This window comes from Nycticebus coucang, chromosome 18 (assembly GCF_027406575.1).
Source record: "Nycticebus coucang isolate mNycCou1 chromosome 18, mNycCou1.pri, whole genome shotgun sequence".
Taxonomy (NCBI): domain Eukaryota; kingdom Metazoa; phylum Chordata; class Mammalia; order Primates; family Lorisidae; genus Nycticebus; species Nycticebus coucang.
In genome coordinates, this window is record NC_069797.1 from 42,483,553 (window position 1) to 42,509,637 (window position 26,085).

The window sequence follows — 26,085 nt, forward strand, 5'->3', positions numbered from 1 at the left end:
CTCAAAACTCTTGGGCTCAATAGATCCTCTTGCCTGAGTCTACAGAGTAGCTGGTGCTACAGGTGCCCACCACAAAGCCTGATTGTTGTTTTTATTTTTAGTAGAGACCGGAGTCTTGCTTTTTTGTTCAGGCTGGTTTTAAACTCCTGAGCTCAGGAGATCCATCTGCCTCAGCCTCTCAAAGTGCTAGCAAACTAATGATTTTGAAAAATATAAGGTATTCTAACAGCTACAATAAATGACCTAGGCTTAATGGTACTTTTATTTCTATTTTCCATAGGTAAATAAATATAGTATCTGCCATTGAGAAGCTTATAGGTTAATAATGAAAAGATAGTAATCACATACCCAAAAACATAAATAAAAAAATATATAAAAACATAAATGTAAAAATATAAAATAAAATAAAAACTATAAGTACACAGAGTGCATTCTGTGGTGAAGACAGGTCCTTGGTAAAGAGGGTATTTGATCGAGTCGGGGAAGGCTTTCTGAGAATGGAAAAACTGAAATCTAAAGGACATTATCTAGGACAGTGATTCTCAATGAAGTGGTAATGCCCCTAAGTGATATTTGGCTATGTATGGAGACTTCTGATTGTCATGACTGGGAGTTACTAGTGGCATGTAGTGAGCAGAGGACAAGGATGGTGCTAAATAAATGTCTTACAATGCACAGGGCACTTCCTCATAACAAAGAATTATCTGGCTTAAAATTTCAATAATGTCAAAGTTGAGAAATCATGAACTAGGTAAAGGAAATAGCAGGAACAAAGACCAGTGGTGAGAGTCTCAACTACAGGCAGCCCCCAGATTACACACGAGATAGTCTATGCTTAAGCTGAATTCGTACATAAGTCAGAATGGCCAAATTTACCTGTTATAGCCTCCAGTTCATAAGTGCAAGTCATATGGTCAGTTAGAGGTTTGCAACTCAGAGACTTACTGTAAAAGCCCCTGTTTATAAGTGTGAGTTGTATGTAAAATAGACAGTTGTAAGTTGGGAACTGCCTGTACTCAAGTATGGACAAAGTGGTTTAAGCAGAGAAAACTAGAAGGGACACATCATACAAAACTTTATAAACCCTGTTAATGAGTTTTGGCGTTTTGTTAAGAATGATGGGAAGTACTAGTGCAGAGTTTCAAGAATAGGAGAAGTTGGGAGGTAAGGACAGTAGAGATGTCATTTCCAGATTGTAAGTTTGAAAAGGTTACTGGTGATGGGCGGCGCCTGTGGCTCAGTGAGTAGGGCGCCAGCCCCATATGCCGAGGGTGGCGGGTTCAAACCCAGCCCCGGCCAAACTGCAACCAAAAAATAGCCGGGCGTTGTGGCGGGCGCCTGTAGTCCCAGCTGCTCGGGAGGCTGAGGCAAGAGAATCGCGTAAGCCCAAGAGTTAAGAGGTTGCTGTGAGCCGTGTGACGCCACGGCACTCTACCCGAGGGCGGTACAGTGAGACTCTGTCTCTACAAAAAAAAAAAAAAAAGAAAAGGTTACTGAATAGGTTGGAAGGGAATGAAAGTGGGTGTGGGCCAATGACACAGGAACCTACATTAGAACTTTAGGGCAGTGCCTGTGGCTCAGTCGGTAAGGCGCCGGCCCCATATACCAAGGGTGGCGGGTTCAAACCCGGCCCCAGCCAAACTGCATCCAAAAAATAGACGGGCGTTGTGGCGGGCGCCTGTAGTCCCAGCTACTCGGGAGGCTGAGGCAAGAGAATTGCTTAAGCCCAGGCGTTGGAGGTTGCTGTGAGCTGTGTGAGGCCACGGCGCTCTACTGAGGGCCATAAAGTGAGACTCTTGTCTCTACAAAAAAAAGAAACTTCAAAGGCAGTGAAATAGAAGGTGGTAGTGGTGAGGGTAGAGACGCAGATAAAAAACTTCCTTCTACAAATGTTTAGTATGGGAAAAGGACAAAGAAAGAATGTTGGGTATTACTCTTCACTGAGCTCTATAATGTGTGGGTAGATGTGGTGTTAATTGTACAATCAAGATAGAGCAGTAATCTCTAAGAATGAATGAAATGTTTTCCTTATATAAAAAAAGGGACAAGAATATTCCTTGTTTGTCTTTGAAAAGTGATGTATGGTGATGTCTAAAGCACTTTATTTGTAAAGATTTAGGCAGCAAAAACTTAAGAGTCATTAAATTTTAATGTACAAGTTATAATCTACATTTATAATAAGAAGCTTAGGAACTCATAAAACCATTGACTAGCTTCAATGGGCATATTCTCAAGAATATATTTTTTACTTAATTATTGCATTAAAGCTGAATTGGAAATTATTATTAAAAATTATTATAAAAGATATCAGATATATAAAAGACTGAATATAGTATGTAATGTATGGCTTAAAGATAACAAAAGCGATTCACAAATTCACCAAATGGCAATTTTTCTTTTTTTTTTTTGGAGACAGAGTCTCATTTTGTGCATGGCATCATAGTTCACAGCAACGTCAAACTCTTGGGCTTAAGTGACTCTCTTTCCTCAGCCTCTTGTGTAGCTGGGACTACAGGTGCCCACCCCAACACCTAGTTAGTTTTAGAGATGTTGGTCTCTTTTTGTTCAGGCTAGTCTTGAACTCTTGAACTCAGCCAATCCACCTGCTTTGGACTCCCAGAGTGCTAGGATTGTAGGCATGAGCCACCATGCCCAGCCATAGTTCAGCCTTTTAAAATGTCATAAGTTGGGCGGCGCCTGTGGCTCAGTGAGTAGGGCGCCGGCCCCATATGCTGAGGGTGGTGGGTTCAAACCCAGCCCCGGCCAAACTGCAACAACAAAAAAAAATAGCCGGGCGTTGTGGCGGGCGCCTGTAGTCCCAGATACTCAGGAGGCTGAGGCAAGAGAATCGCTTAAGCCCAGGAGCTGGAGGTTGCTGTGAGCTGTGTGATGCCACGGCACTCTTCTGAGGGCCATAAAGTGAGACTCTGTCTCTACAAAAAAAATAAATAAATAAAATGTCATAATTTTTCTCTAATGAAGTAATAAAATACCTGACATATTTTGTTAATATATGCTATCTTATCATGCATTATTTAATGAAATAATAAAATTTTAGGCCGGGCGTGGTAGCTCATGCCTGTAATCCTAGCATTGTGGGACACCAGGGTTGGTGGACTGTCTGAGTTCACAGGTTCAAGACCAACCTGAGCAAGTACAAGACCCCCTCTTTAAAAAATAGCTGGATGTTGTGGCAGGCACGTGTAGTTACAGCTACTTGGGAGGCTGAGACAAGAGAATCTCTTGAGCCCAAGAGTTGGAGGTTGCTGTGAGCTATGACACCACAGCACTCTACCAAGGGTGACAAAGTAAGACTCTGTCTGAAAAAAAAAAAAGAAATACTAAAAATTTATGTAAGTTTTATATTTAAATGCAACTGGAATGCAATTTTGGCCAAAAGTCACAGCACTGTACTAAAGCACCATTATACTGTAACAATACATGTGTCATTATTCATTCATTTTTAGTAGGGTCTTGCTTTTGCTCAGGCTGGTCTTGAACTCCTGAGCTCAAGCAATTCTCCCACCTCAGCCTCCCAGAGTGCTAGGATTATCGGTCTGAGCCACGAAGGCAGGCCTCATTCATCTTTTATATAAAAGCATTTCTTATTTCTTTGGAGGGGTTATAGATGTAAACCCAAAGCTTCTTTTAAATCAAGAATTGTATGACTTAGTATATGTTTGGCTTACTATTTAAAAGGGGCAACTTGGACTAGATCCTTCTCTGCTATAGGACAAGAAAGTCAATTTAAAGTTAACAGGGTAAAAGTTTTGCTTTTTGAAAGGTAAAGGAGCTATTTCAAAATTTCAATTCTTATTCTGTCTTTAACATATTTACTACCATTCACACAGTGATATGAGTCCTTAAAGAATTACTCACCCAATGACAGCCACCATCTGCTCCACTATATGCTTGCTGAATGTTATTATAACAAAAATTTTCTGTGAAAAAAAAAGTTAAAATGGTCATCAAAAACCCAGTATAAATTTACATTTCTTATAATAGTCTAAAAAGGTGAGATTGTGCCCCTAATTAAATGTTAAAATTTTTTCAAAAATAAAAGACACTATGTAATTCAAATCATTTTGTATTCCATTTATCTATGTATGTATGTATCTACATATGGAGACAGTCTTGCTGTCTGTCTGTCCATCCATCCATCTATCCATTCAACCACCCTTCTCTCCCTCCCTCCATTCACTCAACCACCCATCTATCTGTCTAGTTGATTATAGCCTTGAATTCCTCGGCTTAAGTAATTCTCCTGCCTTAGTCTCACAAGTAGCTGGGACTGTAAGAAACAGGTTTCACTATGTTGCTCATTCTGGTCTCAAACTCCCAGCCTCAATCAATCCTTCCACTTCCGCATCCCAAAGTGATAGGATTATAGGCATGAGCCATCTTGCCTGCACCATTTTGTATTTTAAGATGTTTTTTCTTAAGCACAGCTTTAGTCTTGTTAGGATACATGACCACATCTGAGGGAAAATACAAGTCATGAAATCCGAGAGTGGGAAGAAAGAGTTGACATTTACATATCCTATGCATCTCAGGATTGTGTATATAACTGAAGTCATGGGTTTCAGATAGTCCCCACAACGGAAATTAAAGCTGATTACCTGATGACAGGGGTCTGGGCTAAATTTACTCCAGAAGAAAACAAAAAGATTGTACATCTTTCCTGGGAAGTTTTTTTTTTTTTTGGTAGAGACAAAATCTCACTTTATGGCCCTCGGTAGAGTGCCATGGCCTCACACAGCTCACAGCAACCTCCAACTCCTGGGCTTAAGCGAGTCTCTTGCCTCAGCCTCCCGAGTAGCTGGGACTACAGGCGCCCGCCACAACGCCCGGCTATTTTTTTGGTTGCAGTTTAGCCAGGGCCGAGTTTGAACCCGCCACCCTTGGTATATGGGGCCGGCCCCTGGGAAGTTTTTTTTTTTTTTTTTGGCCGGGGCTGGGTTTGAACCCGCCACCTCCGGCATATGGGACCGGCGCCCTACCCCTTGAGCCACAGGCGCCGCCCCCCTGGGAAGTTTTTATAGAAGTACCATGAAAGTTCTATTCCCAGATGGAATGGGGCCAGAGCTTGGCCATTCATGCCTACCTGAACTGGGGCATTTTCAGTTTAATATTAATGAAGTCATCTTCTCCATTAAATAAAAATGCTGCTACTTTACATCGCGGGTAATCACTCGGTTATGAACAAGATAGGTTCTGTAGGCTTGTTCCTTGTATGTGTTTTGTTGTTGTTGTTCTTGAGACAGAGTCCCACCCTATGAGAAGAGTGCAGTGGTGCCATAACTCACTGCAACCTCAGACTCGGGCTGTGGGCATCCTATTGCCTCAGCCTCTGGAGTTGCTGGGATTACAGGTGCTTGCTGCAGTTCCCAGCTGGGTTTTCCATTTTTTTTTTGCAGTTTTTGGCCAGGGCTGGGTTTGAACCCGCCACCTCCACCACCTACCCCTTTGAGCCACAGGCGCCGCCCATGGTTTTTCATTGTTTTAATGAGTTGGGGCCTTGCTCTCACTCAGACAAGTCTTGAACTCCTGAGCTCAAACAATCTTCCCGCCTCAGCCTCCCACAGTGCTGGGATTACAGGTGTGAGGCACAGCGCCCAGCTATAGGCTTATTTTTAAATTGAATTTGTACATAAGATGGAACAAGTACATTTACCTATTGCCTGTCATAGCCTCCATTCATAAGTGCAAGTTGTAAGTCAAACGTCTGTAACTCAGGGACTGCCTGTACTTACAGGTAAAGATGTCTTTAGTGTCTAACAGGTAGGAGCAAATACTCTCACCTCAATTTAACAAATGTTAAAGTGCTTACTATGGACAATATATGACATTGTAAAGGTTTTCAGGGAACACAAATCTGAGAAGGACACTTCGAAGTCCTGAAGAAGTTTATTAATTTTTCTACAAATAGTAGAAAAAATAGTAAAAAGAAAACTATATGTGCTAATATATAAATATAAAATTATAAATGCCATTAGTGGCAAAAACAGTGTGTTAAAGATTATAGTTAATAATATGATTACAGATTCAAGAAAGTGTTATTTATTTAAGAATGAGACAGAGCCTCACTCTCTCTTTTTTTTTTTTTTTGTAGAGACAGAGTCTCACTTTATGGCCCTCGGTTAGAGTGCCATGGCCTCACACAGCTCACAGCAACCTCCAACTCCTGGGCTTAAGCGATTCTCTTGCCTCAGCCTCCCGAGTAGCTGGGACTACAGGCACCCGCCACAACGCCCGGCTATTTTTTGGTTGCAGTTTGGCCGGGGCCGGGTTTGAACCCGTCACCCTCGGTATATGGGGCCGGCGCCTTCCTGACTGAGCCACAGGCGCCGCCCAAGAGCCTCACTCTCTTGTCTGGGCCATGGCCTTAGTCTAGCTCACAGCAACCTCAGACTTCTGGCTCAAGCAATCCTACTGCTTCAGTCTCCCTAACAGCTGGGACTATAGGAGTGCGTCACAATGCCTGGCTAATTTTTTCTATTCTTAGTAGAGATAGGGTCCCATTTTGCTCAGGCTTGTCTAACTCCTGAGCTCAAGTGATCCTCCGTCTCAGCCTCCCAGAGTGCTAGGATTACAGGGGTAAGTCATGGTAACCAGCCTGGAAGGTGATATTTAAGTTTACCTTTATTTAGAATAATTCTGGATCTTCTCTCTAAATACTTAATAACAAACTCTTTAGTGTTCTGCTATTGTTTGTTAAATCATTTCTTTAGCTAATGTAACCAAAAGGGAGGGGAAGAAAAGAAAATAATTAACAATAGTCTTTTTATCTAACCATTAGCAATCTCAGAAAAGCATACCATTTTAGGTAGAAGATTAATAAGGCAATGTTACACAATTGGGGCATGAATATTATGAATCCAACACAAGGCAACTGTTACAGATAGTGAAGGGGGAAAAGCACTAATATATGGAGCCCATTCCCAAAACCAGTTATTGGGAGCTATAAATCTTTTATTAATCAAGAGAGCCAATGGTTTTATCTCTAAGTGATTTCACCACCATGAGCTTTCCCGACTATCATTTCCTAACATTCAAAATAAACCCATGCCCAGATAATTGCACAATTTCATTGCTCAAAAACAAAACAAGATTTTCTTTTTATACGTAAAAGCTTGAAAATTCACTGTTCTAGGAAAGACATAAAAGGTGTCAGACATTTAAGAACATGTCTCAGAGTCTTTCAGATGGGAGATGTGAGCAGGGATTCTACCAAATAAACTAAACTCACAGGCCAGAATACAGACCCCCTCCTTAACCATGTGTACAGAGGAAACAAGAGATAGGGCAGGGTCGGGAAAAAAAGATATGAGTGGGGGAACTAACGGAGCCAGAACGAATAAAGAAGAAACCATAAGTAAAAAAAGGTTCTTTCATGCAAAGAAGAATCTTAGATTCAGTTAATAAATATTTACTGACTGTTACTGAATGAATGTCAACTACGTGTCAGATACTATTCTAGGCATTACAATACCTCAGTGAAACAGACAAAAATCTCTGTCCTCCGGAGCTTGTATTTCATGTATGTTTATGTGTTGGTGGGAAGGTAGAAAGGTAATAAACAATACTCATGCTAAGTTATATGGCAGATGAAGTAATATAAATGACTATGTTGAATTTATTATTTGGGAAGAAGCCAGTATCTCTAAGGATCCTTCTACAGGCAGAGGACTTGACCCTGTCTAATGAAAGGGGATCTAACATTAGAGGTGAATTGATTTGAATTTTTTATTATTTATTTATTTATTTTTGAGACAAGAGTCTCAAGCTATCGCCCTGGGTAGAGTGCTGTAGCATCACAGCTCAAAGAAACCTCAAACTCTTGGGCTTAAGCAATTCTCTTGTCTCAGCCTCCCAGGTAGCTGGGACTACAGGTGCCTGCCACAACACCTGGCTATTTTTTGGTTGTAGTTGTCACTGTTGTTTGGCAGGCCTGGGCTGGATTCGAACCTGCCAGCTCTGGTGTATGTGGCTGGCGCACTAGCTGCTTGAGCTACAGGTGCCGAGCCTGAATTTTTTATTTTATTATTATTTTTTGAGATAGAGTTTTACTTTGTCGCCCTCAGTAGAGTGCTGTGGCATCACAGCTCCCAGCAACCTCAAAATCTTGGGACTCAAGCGATTCTCTTGCCTCAGCCTCCCAAGTAGCTGGGACTACAGGTGCCCGCCACAATGCCTGGCTATTTTTAGAGACAGGTCTCGCTCTGGCTCAGGCTGGTCTCAAAACCGTGAGCTCAGGCAATTCACCTGCCTTGGCCTCTTAGAGTGCTAGGATTACAGGCATAAACCTGTTGTCTACTTGTTTTTTTTTTTTTTTTTTTTGAGACAGAACCTCAAACTGTTGCCCTGGGTAGAGTGCTGTAGCATCACAGCTCACAGCAACCTCTAACTTCTGGGCTCAAGTGAGTCTCCTGTCTCAGCCTCCTAAGTAGCTGGGACCACAGGCGCCCGCCACAACACCCGGCTATTTTTTGGTTGCAGCCGTCATTGTTCTTTGGCAGGCCCGGGCTGGATTCGAACCCACCAGCTCAGGTGTATGTGGCTGGCACCTTAGCCGCTTGAGCCACAGGTGCCAAGCCCTGTTGTCTACTTTTAGCTGAGGAAAAAAGGAAGAGAAAAATGCAGACGAGGAGAGAAGTTTACAGTTTAGAACACAGAAAACAAATGTGGGTGAGGGGGCTCCCCCCTATTATTTCAGAAATCGTTAAAATGTGTAATATGACTAGTATTGTTTACCCAAGGAATGAGAAATGTTTGTTACTCTAAGCTACATCTGGATGTACATCAAGTGACATGCCTTTATGAATTATGTCACTATTATACAATGGAACACAGCAAACATATCCCATGATCTTAGTTTAGTGAAGGAACTCAGATCTTTCCTTTCAGAAAATGGATTTTAGCTTTCCTGTTTTTTGGGGGGGTTTTTTTTGCTTCTACTTAGGTACAGGGAATGAGCTTTGCTTTATAGAGCTTGGTTTGAATTCTAGAGCCTTACACAAGTATTTTACCTTCTTTTTTTTTTTTTTTGGTAGAGACAGAGTTTCACTTTATTGCCCTCAGTAGAGTGCTGTGGCGTCACACAGCTCATAGCAACCTCCAGCTCCTGGGCTTAGGCGATTCTCCTGCCTCAGCCTCCTGAGTAGCTGGGACTACAGGCGCCCGCCACAACGCCCGGCTATTTTTTGGTTGCAGTTTGGCCGGGGCTGGGTTTGAACCCGCCACCCTTGGTATATGGGGCCGGCGCCCTGCTCACTGAGCCACAGGCGCCGCCCATATTTTACCTTCTTTAACACAATTCCCTCCTATATGAAATGTGGCTAATGACCACCTCACAGGATTGTTGTGATTATGAAATAACCAATGCAAATTACCTCGTATAGGTCCTGATTAATAGCAGGCATTAAACAGTTGAGCTTACTTAATCTATAAATAACCTACAGTTAAGAAGGTAATGTAGATTGCAAGAGGGACTTTACCTAACAATTGCAATCAGTGTAACCTGGCTTATTGTACCCTCAATGAATCCCCAACAATAAAAATAAAAAAAAAAAAAAAAAAAAGAAGGTAATGTAAAAGAATGCTAAGAACACCAAACCTGAAGCCAAAAGACTTGGGTTCATATTCTAGCTATTAATCTCTTAAGCAACTATTACTTGTTTTTTTTTTTTTTTTTGTAGAGACAGAGTCTCACTGTACCGCCCTCGGGTAGAGTGCCGTGGCGTCACACGGCTCACAGCAACCTCTTAACTCTTGGGCTTACGCGATTCTCCTGCCTCAGCCTCCCGAGCAGCTGGGACTACAGGCGCCCGCCACAACGCCCGGCTATTTTTTGGTTGCAGTTTGGCCGGGGCTGGGTTTGAACCCGCCACCCTCGGCATATGGGGCTGGCGCCCTACTCACTGAGCCACAGGCGCCGCCCGCAACTATTACTTGTTAATCTTCCTATGCCTATCAGTTACAGAATGGGTATAGTAATTCCTCTATCCCAGGACTACAAGAATTAAATCAGATAACACTTTGAAGAATTACATAAAAAGATTAAGCATTATTCGGCGGCGCCTGTGGCTCAGTGAGTAGGGCGCCAGCCCCATATGCCGAGGGTGGCGGGTTCAAACCCAGCCCCGGCCAAACTGCAACAAAAAAATAGCCGGGCGTTGTGGCGGGCGCCTGTAGTCCCAGCTGCTCGGGAGGCTGAGGCAAGAGAATCGCATAAGTCCAAGAGTTGGAGGTTGCTGTGAACCGTGTGACGCCACGGCACTCTACCCGAGGGCGGTACAGTGAGACTGTTTCTACAAAAAAAAAAGAAAAGATTAAGCATTGTCATAACTTGAAAACAATCTACTCAGAGTGCTTAAAAAATACTAATTTTGAATCTTTTTGAAATGAAAAGTCCAGTAAATTACATACCCTATTACAATAGATAGGGTACTTATAGAACAAATAATTTTATTGTAATTTATAGAAAGTTATCACATTTAAGAGGTATAAAGGAGGACACAAAGTTTAGGGATTACACATGAAGTTGCTATTGTAAAAGAAATTAAAATAGAACTGGGCACAATTGCTCACTCCCATAATCTCAGCCCTTTAGGAGGTTGAGGCAAGAGAATTGCTTAAGCCCAAGAGTTTGAGGTTGTGAGCTGGGATGCCATGGCACTCTACTAAGGGCGACATAGTAAGACTCTGCCTCAAAATAAATAAATAAATAAAAACCTGTGTTTGCTGAACAAACTACTTAATGTAAGTGGGAGGACATATATTCCATAAAGGAAGAAAAACATATCTTTAAACTTCTAAGCAGTTATTTGTTTATTTTTCAAATTTATTAAGTTTATTTATCACTCATATTCATAACTCAGGAACACGGGTCAGTGACAAACGTCTATGTTAATCAGCCCAAAGAAATTCTTTATATTCCAAAATTACTTTACGCCCTGAAAGACACCAGCCTTCCTCATCTCCTCAAAATATTTCACAGAATCATAATTTCTGTAGAAATCTGCATATGCCTTCTTTCTTGGTTCAGCCACAGCATACTTATAGAAAGCTGCAAACCCCAGGGATACAACAAATGCTCCAACAATGTGAATCCACAGGCACCTGGTCAAGAGGCCACGCATCTGAGGTTTGGCCAAAGCACTGGAAGCCATGGTAGCACTGTCCTTGATGGGTATGCCAACCTGAACGCGTCCTTCCCGGCCGAGGGACGCACGACCTGCCTACTTCTAAGCAGTTATTAAGGGAAAAGAATGGAGGACAGACTCAAACTCATCCCAAATGCCAAAATTTAAGATTACAAAGTGGGAAGACAGAAACAGCTGTTTTCCTTATTTTTTTTTTGAGATAGAGCCTCAAGCTGTGTCCCTGGGTAGAATGCAGTGGCATTACAGCTCACAGCAACCTCCAACTCTGGGCTCAAGCAATTCTCCTGCCTCCCCCTCACAAGCAGCTGGGACTACAGGCAACAGCCACAAAGCCTGGCTATTTTTTGGTTGCAGCTGTCATTGTTTGGCGGGCCTGGGCTGGATTCGAACCTACCAGCTCAGGTGTATGTGGCTGGTGCCTTATCCGCTTGAGCCACAGGCGCAGAGCCTATTTTTCTCTTTTAATCTTCCCTTCTAACAACTATAGGTAGAAAGGTATTAAGTAGAAACTTTGGGAATATACCACTTTTAATTATTTGAAATTATGTGAGGGCAGACACAGGACTTCACTGTTCTTGCTCTTTTTTGACTAAATACTTCTCTGTTGCAAACTACACTAATTAAAAACAAATTTTTTCCAAGTTAAATTTTATTTTATTCTAGTGAGATTTGCCCTCAGAAGGAAATAATTCATGTCACAGTTCTAGAAGTACATAACATTTCCTCATTTAAGTTCTTAGCCTCTTTTCTTTCCACTATTCTCACACACACACCCTATCCTAAAGATTTAAGAGTGGCTTTGAGCTCTGGGAGTCTAAGGCAGGTGGATTAGGATTTGGGAGACTAGCCTGAGAAAGAGCGAGACCCCATCTCTACTAAAAATAGAAAAACTTGGCTGGAGGAGGTGGCTCATGCCTATAATCCCAGCATTCTGGGTGACCTAGGCAGTGGATCCCTGGAGCGCGAGATCAGCCGAGCAGGAGCAAAAAAAAAGCCAGGTGTTGTGACAGGTGCCTGTAGTCGAAGCTGCTCAGGAGGCTAAGGCAAGAGGATCACTTTACTCCAACAGTTTAAAGTTGCTGTGAGCTATGATGCCACAGCACTCTACCCAAGGTGACAAAATGAGACTCTGTCTCAGAAAAAAAAGAATGAGAGTGAACCAGCCCTATACATACTGAAGCATATCATAAAACTACAGTAATTAAACCATTTTGTTACTAGATAAATAGCAAATAAATGAATGAAACAAAGTGAAGAGATCCAAAATACACATGGAAATTGAATAAATAAAGGTGGTATTTCACATCAGTAGGAAAAGTCTAATAATAAAATAAAATCTGTAAAAAAAAAACAAAAAGAGTGGCTTTGAGGACTAGCAGATTCTCACTTCTCTAATCACAACCCACATCGCCTTGCCTCTTCAGAAACCCTTTTGTTCCCCATTCTCCCCCACACTAACATCTGGCTGGTTTCAGTAAAGGACATTGGTGCCATGAGAGGAAGTGCTAGATAGACTATGTGAAAGAAAATAAGAATTAGTAAAAGATAATAGTCTCTCAACTTGTGGTCAGTAAAGAAACTTTTTTTTTTTTTACCGTGTATACAGAAAAAGACGTGCACTTTCTTACGTAGGAATACTCATTTGTTTTGTTTTTGTTTGGTAAAAGTCATGGATAAATGGTTTCATAAGGCAAAGGATAAAGAAAGAAAGAAAAGAAGGAAATAAGAAAGAGAGGGCAAGAGAAAGAAGGGAAGAAAATAAGGAGACTCAATAACCTCCAAATGGGGAGGCGCCTGTGGCTCAGTCGGTAAGGCTCCGGCCCCATGTACTGACAGTGGCGGGTTCAAACCCGGCCCCGGCTGAACTGCAACAAAAAAAAAATAGCCAGGCGTTGTGGCGGGCGCCTGTAGACCCAGCTGCTCAGGAGGCTGAGGCAAGAGAATCGCTTAAGCCCAGGAGTTGGAGATAGCTGTGAGCTGTGTGATGCCATGGTACTCTACCGAGGGCCATAAAGTGAGAGTCTGTCTCTAAAAAAAAAAAAATAACCTCCAAATGACATTCCATGCTTTATTACTTAAGTAAGCTACCAACCAAAAGAAGTGAAACTACAACTTAAAAAGTTGCTTAGGAATAAGCACATGTACTCTGGGTTTTCCTTAGAGCAAAATAAAAAAAAAGAAGAAAGGAAAAAAAGGAATAAGCATATGTTTCGCTGCTTTGTGATGGCTTCATCATCATTTGTCAGTGATTCGGGGATTTAATTACCTGGATATGCATTTTAATTATTGCTTTTCCAATCAGGGTGGCACCAAAGAAGGTCCAAAAAGGTACCAGAAAGTGTCCACATGTTATTCCAGCCAGATCGAATAGAGGATTTGGAATCTACAAAGAGAAAAGAATGGACTTTCATGTATCATCCAAAGAACAATTTAATATATGAACATGTAATACTCTGTTTTAAGCCTTGCTTTCCCTACAGAGTAAGATAGGACTTCCTGATCAGTACTAGACTTCTCTTTTATTATTATTATTTATTTATTTATTAAATCATAGCTGTGTACATTAGTATGATCATGGGGCACCATACACTTGGTTCATAGACCGTTTGACACATTTTCTTTTTTTTTTTTTTTTTTGTAGAGACAGAGTCTCACTGTACCGCCCTCGGGTAGAGTGCCGTGGCGTCACACGGCTCACAGCAACCTCTAACTCCTGGGCTTCCGCGATTCTCTTGCCTCAGCCTCCCTAGTAGCTGGGACTACAGGCGCCCGCCACAACGCCCGGCTATTTTTTTTTTGTTGTTGCAGTTTGACCGGGGCTGGGTTTGAACCCGCCACCCTCGGCATGTGGGGCCGGCGCCCTACTCGCTGAGCCACAGGCGCCGCCCGTTTGACACATTTTCATCACACTAGTTAACATAGCTTTCGTGGCATTTTCTTATTTTGCTAAGACCTTTACATTCCACTTTTATTAGGATTCACAAATTCCCTTGTAAAATGCACCACAGGTGTAACCCCATTAATCCCCCTCCCTCCACCTACCTCCCAGTACTAGACTTCTCAAAAGGGGGTTAGGTAGGTATTCTAATGTGTCAATACACTGGAGCTTACACTCACCTTAGGTCTTAAATCTGCTCACAGCAAACCAACCTGTCCTTATGGTTATATTACTTATACATAGTACCACATGAGAAGTGGATGGATAAAGCCAACGGGTCTGCAAGAATTTAATCCCATTTAGTAGACCATTGGCTATTTAGTGGTCTCTAAATTGAGGTATGAGTGAAGAAAAAGCCTTAAGATTATTTCAGTAGTAGGGTTCTAAAATCTTTTTTTTTTTTTTTTTTGTAGAGACAGAGTCTCACTGTACCGCCCTCAGGTAGAGTGCCGTGGCGTCACACGGCTCACAGCAACCTCTAACTCCTGGGCTTCCGCGATTCTCTTGCCTCAGCCTCCCTAGTAGCTGGGACTACAGGCGCCCGCCACAACGCCCGGCTATTTTTTTTTGTTGTTGCAGTTTTGACCGGGGCTGGGTTTGAACCCGCCACCCTCGGCATGTGGGGCCAGCGCCCTACTCGCTGAGCCACAGGCGCCGCCCAGGGTTCTAAAATCTTTAGCCTGATATAAAACACCATCTAGAAAGTCCTCACATCTTTAGCAAATCTTCTAGTAAATTCACAAATACATTTGTAGGTGGATGCCCCATTATTCTCAACATGAAAAAATTCACAATATGTGTTTTATTTCATGAGACACCACGGCTGTGAAGCCACGTGACGTATTTTAGAAAGAAATCAAGTATGGAAATATGAGAGCATACAGATTCAAATGTTTTCAATACTCATTTCCAGACAAAGAAGTGATTCACAAATACCTTTTCCAAACATACTCACATTTTAAGAATGCTAAAAGACAATTTCATGTAAGAATGCAAAAAACCACAAGCTATTTTTGTGGACTTTATCCATTTTTCACTTATAGAAGTACTCTGCCCTGTGCTTGTTGGCTGAATCATTTATAAGCCAATTAATTCATAAATTTCATTTTTGAACTCTCAAAGAAAAGCCTGGTTGTCTAAAATACATTCATCACATATAGTCTTTAAAATAGAATGCCATTACTAAATTAGAATTCAAATATTCTTTTGTTAGTAACACTTGGATTCAATGACGCATTTTTGTTTTTCTCATCCAAACTCAAATGCTGTATATACAATTTCATTTCTCACAATCATGTAATAACAATATCATTTGCACAGCATTACATCTGAAGTTTCTTGTATTTTCTCACGTGACTCTTAGAACTCTATAAATTATATATTTTTCTTATTATAAGGTTATAATTCATGTTGGACATGTCCTTCTACATTGGATACTCTCAGAAGAGCATAATCAATAAGTTTTTTATTAGATATGCATGGTATTCTTTTTTAAAGCAATAACTAAATATATTGAAAGACTAGAAATAAAAGAACTAGGCAGTTGCTTTGAGATATTCCCTCAAGTACGAGTTTTATTTATTTTAGCTTACATATTAACAACAAAATAACTAATTAATAAATTCCTTTTTATCTCAATTCAAGTGTATATAAATGTAAATATTAAAAATTTCCTAGAAAAAACTTCTAATAGTTGGGCAATGTGGCAAGCGCCTGTAGTTCCAGCTACTCGTGAGACTGAGGCAAGAGAATCACTTAAGCCCAAAAATTTGAGGTCGCTGTGAGCTGTGACGCCATAGCACTCTACCAAGGGTGACATAGCAAGACACTATCTCCAAACAAACAAACAAAAAAAAATTTCTAGAGGGCAAAATTGAACTTTTTATTTATAAGTATTGATTATGCCTAATCAAATATAAAAAAGAACAGCTGGTACAAGAAGATTTCTAGCAGGACACAGGCACTTTACTTTTTTTTTTTTTTTTTTTTTTTGTAGAGACAGAGTCTCACTGTACCGCCCTCGGGTAGAGTGCCATGGCGTCACACGGCTCACAGCAACCTCTAACTCTTGGGCTTACGCGATTCTCTTGCCTCAGCCTCCCGAGCAGCTGGGACTACAGGCGCCCGCCACAACGCCCGGCTATTTTTTTGTTGCAGTTTGGCCGGGGCTGGGTTTGAACCCGCCACCCTCGGCATATGGGGCCTGCGCCCTACTCACTGAGCCACAGGCGCCGCCCGACACAGGCACTTTTCTAAGGGCTTTCTATCATTAACATAACTTTATATGATATTATTACACCCATTTTACAGATTGAAAATAGTCAGACAAGCTGGTGCGGTAGCTTACACCTGTAATCCCAGCACTTGGGAGGCTGAGGTGGGTGAATTACCTGAGCTCACAGGTTTAAGACCAGCCTGATCAAGAGCAAGACCTCATTTCACAAAAGTAGCCGGGCGTTGTGGCAGGCGCCTGTAGTCCCAGCTACTGGGGAGGCTGAGGCAAGAGAATCGCTTAAGCCCAAGAATTTAAGGTTGCTGTGAGCTGTGACGCTACAGCACTCTATTGAGGGTGACAAAGGGAGACTCTTGTCTTAAAAAACAAAAAAAAGAGGGCGGCACCTGTGGCTCAAAGGAGTAGGGCGCCGGCCCCATATGCCCAAGGTTGCGGGTTCAAACCCAGCCCCGGCCAAAAACTGCAAAAAAAAAAAAAAAGGGCGGCACCTGTGGCTCAGTCGGTAAGGCGCCGGCCCCATATACCGAGGGTGGCGGGTTCAAACCCGGCCCCGGCTGAACTGCAATCAAAAAATAGCTGGGCGTTGTGGCGGGCGCCTGTAGTCCCAGCTACTCGGGAGGCTGAGGCAAGAGAATCGCTTAAGCCCAGGAGTTGGAGGTTGCTGTGAGCTGTATGATGCCACGGCACTCTACCCGAGGGCCATAAAGTGAGACTCTGTCTCTACAAAAAAAAAAAAAAAAAAAGAGAGAAAGTTTAAGCAATTTGTCCAAGGTAAATGGCAGTAGAGCATGATTTGAATCCAGACAGTATAGCTCCCAATCTTGTTCTTTTGACCCCTAAACTAAGGACATTACTATCCATTAGGCATCTCAGTTTAATCCCATTCTTCTCAACTTTCACAGTGTCTTTTACTTATCACATATCTCAATTATCTCTCTCACCAGACTTCAGGTTCCTTGAGGAGAGGGTAAGGAACCTTCCTTTTTTTTTTTTACTTTATACCTAGAATGCAGTGGTTGATACAAGACTGATGAATCACAATAATAAACTCTTGAGCATTTATGTTTTAGGCACTGTTAGACAGCTCACATATATCTTAAATTCTTGTATTAGCCTTGGCAATGAGTATTTTATTGCCTCAATTTATAAATTGGAAAACTGACAAAGAGAATAACTTGACTGAAGTTACACAGCTAATGAGGGAAATAACCGGTTTCTTTTTTTTTTTTTTGTAGAGATAGAGTCTCACTTTATGGCTCTCGGTAGAGTGCTGTGGCCTCACACAGCTCACAGCAACCTCCAACTCCTGGGCTTAAGCGATTCTCTTGCCTCAGCCTCCCGAGTAGCTGGGACTACAGGTGCCCGCCACAACACCTGGCTATTTTTTGGTTGCAGTTTGGCCGGGGCCGGGTTTGAACCCGCCACCCTTGGTATATGGGGCCAGCACCCTACCGACAGCCACAGGCACCACCCGGGAAATAACTGGTTTCTAAATCCAAGTCCACTTGACTTCAGAACCCATTCTCCTTCCACTGTTATCATACTACAATATACCTGTAACTTGCTCAAATAGTTACAATCAATACTATGATAAAAAACTTCTCCATTAAAAAGTTAGGTTACGAAAACTTCTTACATTGCCAGGACCAGCAGAAAGAAATTTAGGCATATATGTATTTTAGAACACCTCTATAACGCTGTCATTTTAGGATTTTGGTACCTTAATATTTGGCTATTTTCTTTGCTAAGGTAGTGAAGAGCTCAAAGACATATCATGTTCTAGTATATAATAGATTAATTAGCTGTAAGTCAGCAGGCAATACTTTTATAAATTTTATTCATAAGCAGTTTATTTCATCATCAATCAGGTGCCTACATATTCTGGCTAAATCTATCAACAACTGTGTACAGGCTACCAAAATTTTCTTTGGTAGCCTGTACACAGATAAAAGAAAATTTTGATCGAAGTGCTCCATCTCAAACATACCTTTCTATTATGTTAGAAAGTGGCCAGGACAAATACCAACTCATCAAGGAATGTCAATATCAGAAATTTTAAATGTAAGTCTTTCTTTTTCTTTTTTTTTTTTTCCCAAAAAGAGAAAGGTTCTTGCTCTGTCACCCTGCCTACAGTGCAGTGGTATAATTCATAGCACACTGCAGCCTCCAATTTCGGATCTTAAGAAATACTCCTGTCTCAGCCTCCCAAGTGCCTGAGCCACAGAGGCCTGTGCCACTATACCCGGTTAATTTTCTTATTTTTTTTGGTAGAGACAGCATCTTACTAAGTTGGTGAGGCTGATCTCAAACTCTTGACCTTAAGAGATCTTCCTGCCTTGGCCTCCCAAGGTGTGAGCTACTGTACCTTGCCAAGACATTAAATGGCTTCTTAGTTCATGGGAGACAAAAATGTCTCTATCTTTGCCACAGATGGTCCCATTACCTAGCTAGGAATTAATGGTACTTTAGACAAATTTTTTTTTTTTGTAGAGACAGAGTCTCACTTTATCGCCCTTGGTAGAGTGCTGTCACATCATAGCTCACAGCAACCTCCAGCTCCTAGGTTTAGGCGATTCTCTTGCCTCAGTCTCCTGAGTAGATGGGACTACAGACATCCACCACAATGCCCGGCTATTTTTTTGTTGCCGGGTTTGAACCCACCACCCTCAGTGTATGGGGCTGGTGTCCTACCCAATGAGCCACAAGTGCTCCTAGAATTTTTATGTGAATTCTCTCTTGTAACTAATATTTAAAACTTTGGAAAAAGACTTCCAAATCTATAAATTTGGCCAAGTGTGGTGGGCTCACACCTATAATCCCAGCACTCTGGGAGGCTGAGGTGGTTGGAGAAGCGGCTTTGAGACCAGCTTGAGCAAGAGCAAGACCAAGTCTCCACAAGAAATACACAAATTAGCTGGACTTGGTGGTGTGTGTCTGGAGTTCCAGCTACTCAGGAGGCTGAGGCAGGAAGATTATTTAAGCCTAGGAGTTTGAGGCCGCAGTGAGCTATGATGACACCACTGTACTATGGCACGGGTAACAGAGGAAGACCTTGTCTCCATTAAAAAACAAACAAACAAAAAAAAAAAAACTGTGGAGAACAAAGTCATTCTTATTTGGTTAAACATACTTCATTATACATTCTTCACTGGGAGAATGGATTTGTATCTCTTTTATTCTTAATGAATCAAGCCATTTAGGTCTGAAGTTGTCATTGTATGATGAAATACTTAAAAGTTAATAAACATTATTGTACCCTCAATGAATCCCCAACAATAAAAAAAAAAAGTTAATAAACAAGATTGAAACCAATCCAACAGAAAATAACTCATTTAATGAGTAAAGTGAATGATTCACAAAATTACATACCCAATAAAAGTGCCAGCATTTTTATTAAATTCAGGAGTATATCTTTAAAACAAATTGGATCAAAATATAAACCTACATTTAGTGAAATTTCTCACTTGTAGTACAATTCACTTACTGAAGCACAGGCCAAAATTCCAAAAAATCCAACCTTCTGTACTAGGTTTTGAACTGCCAGTTTAGCCCGGGAGGCAAAATCCTGTAAAAAGGGGGATTTTAAAACATTAATGAAAGGTACAAAAAGAAGGGAAATGGCTTTTTAGAGTGTTTATTTTATAAAATATTTTACAATGTGAAGGCATTGATTCACTTAATGAGCAACATGAATGATTAAAAAAAAATCCACAGTAGGCTGTTTACTAGAAAACATGCAAATAAAATCATGATAGAATATTACATCCTTAAAAGGTAAACTCTAATAACATTGTCACTTTAGTTTTAGGATTCTCTATGGATAATCTTGGGATGAGCAAAATACCATAAATCAACTATGAACCAATTCATTATTTTGGAAATACTAAACGTGCCAGATTTAATCTCTGATTATTAGCAGGGTAGAAAATCATAGGGTTTTTCAAGATGGTCAATGAAGACACCTCTGCTGATCACATAACCATTGGAAGGAAAAAAAAGAGTTATGCAATAACTAAGCATTCATTACCGCCAGAAGCAAAATAACATCCTACATTTGCACAACTTGTGCTAGTTTTATAAAATGTTTTCACATTTTATTTGAGCCTTTCAGTATTACTGGGGTCTACAGACAGACCACAAGACTGCAGCCCAGAAAGGTAAGTGCTCAAGTATCATAATGTCGGAGATACAGATAGGAAAGGATTCAACATGCAGATGGTGAAGTCAGTGCTTTTTATTTCATTGTGTTACCTTCTCTCATGCTGAAATATGCAGTCAGCTGGCTAGTTTATTTCTATAATTTTCTTCTTTTAGCATGTTGGTTCTACGGTTATATATATATTTTTTTCTTAGAAGTCTCAATCTGAAATTTGACTCTAATTTATTTCTAGTTTTAAAATGGCAAATACTTTAAACTCAAATTTCAATGAAAATAGTTCAGAAGATAAAAAAAATTAGCTGGGCGGCACCTGTGGCTCAAAGAAGTAGGGCGTCGGCCCCTTATGCTGGAGGTGGAGGGTTCAAACCCAGCCCTGGCCAAAAACTGCAAAAAAACAAAACAAACAAAAAAATTAGCTAATGTGTGAATGCTTCTGTGTTTTTTTTTTTTTTTTTTTTTTTTTGAGAAAGTTTCACTTTGTCACCCTCAGTAGAATGCTGTGGCGTCACAGCTCACAGTAACCTCAAACTCTTGGGCTTGAGCGATTCTCTTGCCTCAAGCCTCCCAAGTAGCTGGGAGTGCAGAGGCCTGCCACAACCCCCGACTATTTTCTGTTGCAGTTGTCATTGTTCAGCTGGCCTGGGCCAGGTTCGAACTGGCCAGCCTCAGTGTATGTGGCTGGCGCTGTAACCACTGTGCTAAGGGCGCCGAGCCTGTGTAAATGCTTTTTAAAAACATCTTCATAGAACCTCTTCTTTTAGTCCAATGTTCTAACAAGTAATAGAAGCCAAAAGGATCCTTCACAGAATAGAAACAAGGTTTAAAGTCAGAAAAGCAAACTGGTTGAAAAAGTGTAAGTTTTATTTTATTGAGAGCCCTTTTTTAAAAAAATGTATTTTCTGGGCGGCGCCTGTGGCTGAAGGAGTAGGGCGCCGGTACCATATGCTGTAGGTGGCGGGTTCAAACCCAGCCCCGGCCAAAAACCACAAAAAAAAAAAAAAATGTATTTTCCAAGTCAGAGATAGGTGGGAATATTTTTCTAACACAGCATTTATGTAGTCCCTAATATATAAAATTATAGAAAATGAGATTTTCTGCATTAAATAGTATAGAAAAGATCAACAAAGTATATTTGGAAGATTTGGTGTCTTGTTTTCTTTTTACTTCAAAGCTTTAGAATCTTCTATTTTGTTAAATCAAGTGACTTAGAGTATCATTATTTCAAACTGATGAAATTTTTCTGTTACATAGATACATATATCCATATACAGATTTAAATGAGAAAAGTATGATTATACCAATTGGTTTATATAAATAAAAAATGATTAAACATTATGCAGATCACCTAATATACAAAAAAAGATATTAGAGACTACAGAAGTTTAAGGAAATACAATTTTAAAAGATCCTGAAAAAGAAAACTCAGTAGAGTGACCATCATTAACAGAGGAAAATAATAAGAAGCCATTTTTTTCCCTTTGGGACAGAATTTCTTAAAATAAATTAGACAAGAACAAAGAAAAACAGATTCTGTTCTTTCTGATCCTGGGGTACCCCTCATTAGTTATCCTTAAGGATACTTCAAACATCTTTGAGAGGAAAGAGTTAATCTACTCAAACAAATGAAGTAAAACCTCCTTTTACCTCTTCTTATTGTTTTTTTAATTTGAAAGCAGTATTATAAGGAAAACAAGTGCCTTTTTAATGGAGAGTCTTACTTTTAAAAAGAGTAAAAGTCATCTACTGAAAATGAATTTCATAAATTTTGTCACATATTTAACATACACAGTGACCATGCTACTTTCAGTTCCTAAATTTTTTCCAGATCTTTCACAAGTCTCAGAATTATATATGAAATAATCCATAACCATTTATTCCATATGAAGTCTGTACAATTAAAAAGAAATGAACATCAGCAGATACGTAGTTTGACAGATTATTTTCTTGATTTTTTCCATTGCCAGTATAGTGAAAACAAACTCAGGAAAGCTCTGTATTTCTACTAAGTCTAAAATATTTCACAATAGTAAAATACGTCTAGTTAGATTTCAGAAACACAATTACATTTTATTTAAATTTATTTTACTTTTAAATCCATATGCGTAAAACTTACTGATGTGGTTTTAAAGACTATTTAATAATTTTATTAAAAACATTATTCTTAAGACATGATTGCAAGAGGGACTTTACCTAACAATTGCAATCAGTGTAACCTAGCTTATTGTACCCTCAATGAATCCCCAACAATAAAACAAACAAACAACAAAAAAAACATTATTCTTTTATTGTCCAAAATGGTCTCTATGTTAAGTGAAATTTTATTTTCTTGGTGCTATGTAGTTGTAAAAATTCTTTACTATCTTTTTTAAATTGAGTGCCTTTTCATTATTTGTGTGGACAACTATTTCTTATAGTGTTGATTTCAGAAAAATATTATCCATGAATTAAGTATGTATATTCCCACCTGCCTTTAAAATATGAGAGAGAATTTTATTCAATGTATGTTTTTGCTAATAAATTTGATTCTTACCAACTACCACACCAACCCCTCCCCAAACCTTTTAACTAACATTAAAAAAATTTTTTAAACAAAATTTGCTGTTCCAAGTAAAATAAATAAGCCAGTAAAAATGTGCACCAATTATAATATTTCTAAAAAAAACTGAAAAGACCACCAAACAAATCAGAATGCTCAGTATTCAATGTTCAAGTTAAAAATCAAAGAAAATTAATATTGCATTTTAATAGTTTTGGAGTATTTGTGAGAACAATGTAGCAAGTCCAATTTGATTACTTCCTCAATTTTCATTCTTCAGTTTTTCAAAAATCTGTACAACTGAAAAGAAAAAAAAAATCTGTACAACTAAAAACAAATTCCTTTTAATAGTTTCATTTCTCTGTATTCACATTTCACAACTTTTACCTATTTCACAATTTAAGTTTCATTCCTTAACTCTACCTAAATCAAGTAGCATACATTTGTAATTAATAATTATATATCATTTTCTACCCTTTTTTCTCCCACAAAAATAGACCAATTATAGGCAAATAAAATTACCTTTCTCATCTCTGCCCACAGTGATTATGCATGTAACCAATCATGTTTCTGTTTTATTTATTTATTTTTCTGAGACTGAGTCTCACTATGTCACCCTCAGCAGAGTAGTAGAGTGCTGTGGTGTCACAGCTCATAGCAACCTCTAACTCTTGGGCTTAAGTGATTCTCTTGCCTCAGATTCCCAAGTAGCTGGGACTACAGGTGCCCACTGCAACACCCAGCTATTTTTAGAGATAAGGTCTCGTTCTGGCTCAGGCAATCCACCCACCTCGGCCTCCCAAGTGCTAGGATTGCAGGAGTGAACCGCCATACCCAGCCCCACTTGTGTTTCTAGAAGAGGAGGACACACAAAAAAACATTCTCCCAAACACTATAAGAAGACTGAAGACGACACTGGGCACCTGTAGTTCAATGGTTAGGGCACCGGCCACATGCTGCAGGGCTGGTGAGTTCAAACTTGGCCCGGGTCTTCTAAACAAACAACAACAAAAAAAAAAATAGCCGGACATTGTGGTGGGCATCTGTCATCCCAGCTACTAGGGATGCTGAGGCAAGTGAATCACTTGAGCCCGAGAAGTGGAAGTTGTTGTGAGCTATGACGCCACAGCACTCTACCAGGGTGACAAAGTGAGACTCTATCTCAATAAAAATAAAATAAATACTGAAGAAGTTACAGCCATTCCTTATCACTGAGATTTAAAGGCTTAATAAAGAAAAACAGAACCTTAAGGTTGAATACTCTCTGTGATTCTTGCTTCACACTTCTTTTTCCTGTGAAAGATATTTATGATTAAGGGAGAAGAGAAGCTACAAGGCTTAGTCTGCAAAGTACTAATCTTTGAATCAAATGTTGTAAATGTGAAAAAAAACATAAGAAGTAACATTTATCTTCAAAAGATAAATCTTTTCATTTTATAGTATGCTTTTTTTTTTTATATTTAATTTTTTTTTTTTTTAAAGACAGCGTTTCATTTTGTCGCCCTCGGTAGAGTGCTGAGGTGTTACAGCTCACAGCAACCTCCAGCTCTTGTGCTTAGGTGATTCTCTTGCCTCAGCCTCCCGAGTAGCTGGAACTACAGGCGCCCACTACAACGCCCGGTTATTTTTTTTTGTTGCAGTTTGGCCAGGGCCAGGTTTGAACCCTCCACCCTCGGTATATAGGGCCAGCATCCTACCCACTCAGCCACAGGCACCGCCCAATATTTTGTTTTTCTTTTGAGACAGAGTCTCACTCTGTCAACCTGGGTAGAGTGCTGGGGCATCATCATAGCTCACAGCAACCTCAAACTACTGGGCTCAAGATATCCTTTTGCCTCAGCCTCCTGAGTAGCTGGGTGTATAGGCGTGTACCACCATGATCAGTTAGTTTTATTTTTAGTAGAAATGGGGTCTCTTGCTTAGGCTGGTCTAGAACCCCTGAGCACTCAAGCAATCCACTTGCCTTCCAGAGTGCTAGGATTTACAGGTGTGAGCCACCATGCCTAGCCCCTATTTATTCTATTTTTAAATTATTTATTTATTTATTTTGTAGACAGTGTCTCACTTTGTCGCCTTGCGTAGAGTACCGTGGGGTCATAGCTCACAACAACCTCAAGCTCTTGGGCTTAAGCGATTCTCTTGCTTCAGCCTCCTGAGTACCTGGGACTACAGGCACCTACTACAATGCCTGGCTCTATTTGCTATGGGCAATGGTCATTGTTGTTTAGCTGGCCTGGGCCGGGTTTGAACCTGCCAGCCTCAGTGCATGTGGCTGGTGCCATAACCACTATGCTACGGGCACCGAGCCTATTTTTTAATTATTATATAATAATAATTGGATAAAGAATAGCTTTATCCCACACTTGTGGGATAAAGATTGTGATTAAGGAATAAATTCTAAAATAATAAGAAAAGATAGGGCTATTGTCCAAATAAAGTGATTATAAAAGAAATCAGTTAATACATTTTAAATTATAATAGTATGTATAAGATGTTGGGTAACAAAATATGTATGCATTCACCAACAAAAAGTGATCAAAAATGAGTTGTGAAATACTCCTGAAAATAACATGTTTGAATATCAAGCTAATGGCTCATACGGTTGGATCAGGCCGACTGTAAAATCAGAGATAAGGACTGGAATTCCTAAATATTCGGATAAAACTATAATACTACAAGGAATGTATCATATGAACACATCTCTGTAAAACAAAGAAATTTCATTCTGAAAAAAACTTAGAGATTTCGAAGTTTTAAGAAGAGATTTATGTATGAACCACACAACATAAAAATCAGATTTCCTATCTATTAAAATCTATGAAGGCATGCCTGTAACTTTTCAGAAGCACAGAAGGATAAGACTGTTCTTTGAAAAAGTATGGCGGTGCCCCTAGCTCAGTGGGTAGGGCAACGGCCACATACATCCAGGCTGGTGGGTTTGACCTAGCCTAGGCCAGCTAAAACAACAATGGCAACTGCAACAACAACAACAAAAAAAATAGCTGGGCAGGGTGATGGGTGCCTATAGTCCCAGTTACTTGGGAGGCAGAGGCT

At 40.2% G+C, this 26,085-nt stretch overlaps 1 protein-coding gene across 3 annotated transcripts in view; it reads right to left on the bottom strand.

Annotated features, from left to right (window-relative positions):
- The window catches only part of VMP1 (vacuole membrane protein 1), a 156,465-nt gene that overhangs the window by 23,680 nt on the left and 106,700 nt on the right, over positions 1-26,085 (bottom strand). For all 3 annotated transcript variants that reach the window (XM_053569065.1, XM_053569067.1, XM_053569066.1), the window contains 3 exons: positions 19,821-19,901; positions 13,432-13,548; positions 3,880-3,941 (listed from right to left, as the gene is read on the bottom strand). In XM_053569065.1, the coding sequence (XP_053425040.1) occupies positions 3,880-3,941; positions 13,432-13,548; positions 19,821-19,901 (260 nt within the window). The remainder of the gene's footprint in view (positions 1-3,879; positions 3,942-13,431; positions 13,549-19,820; positions 19,902-26,085) is intronic.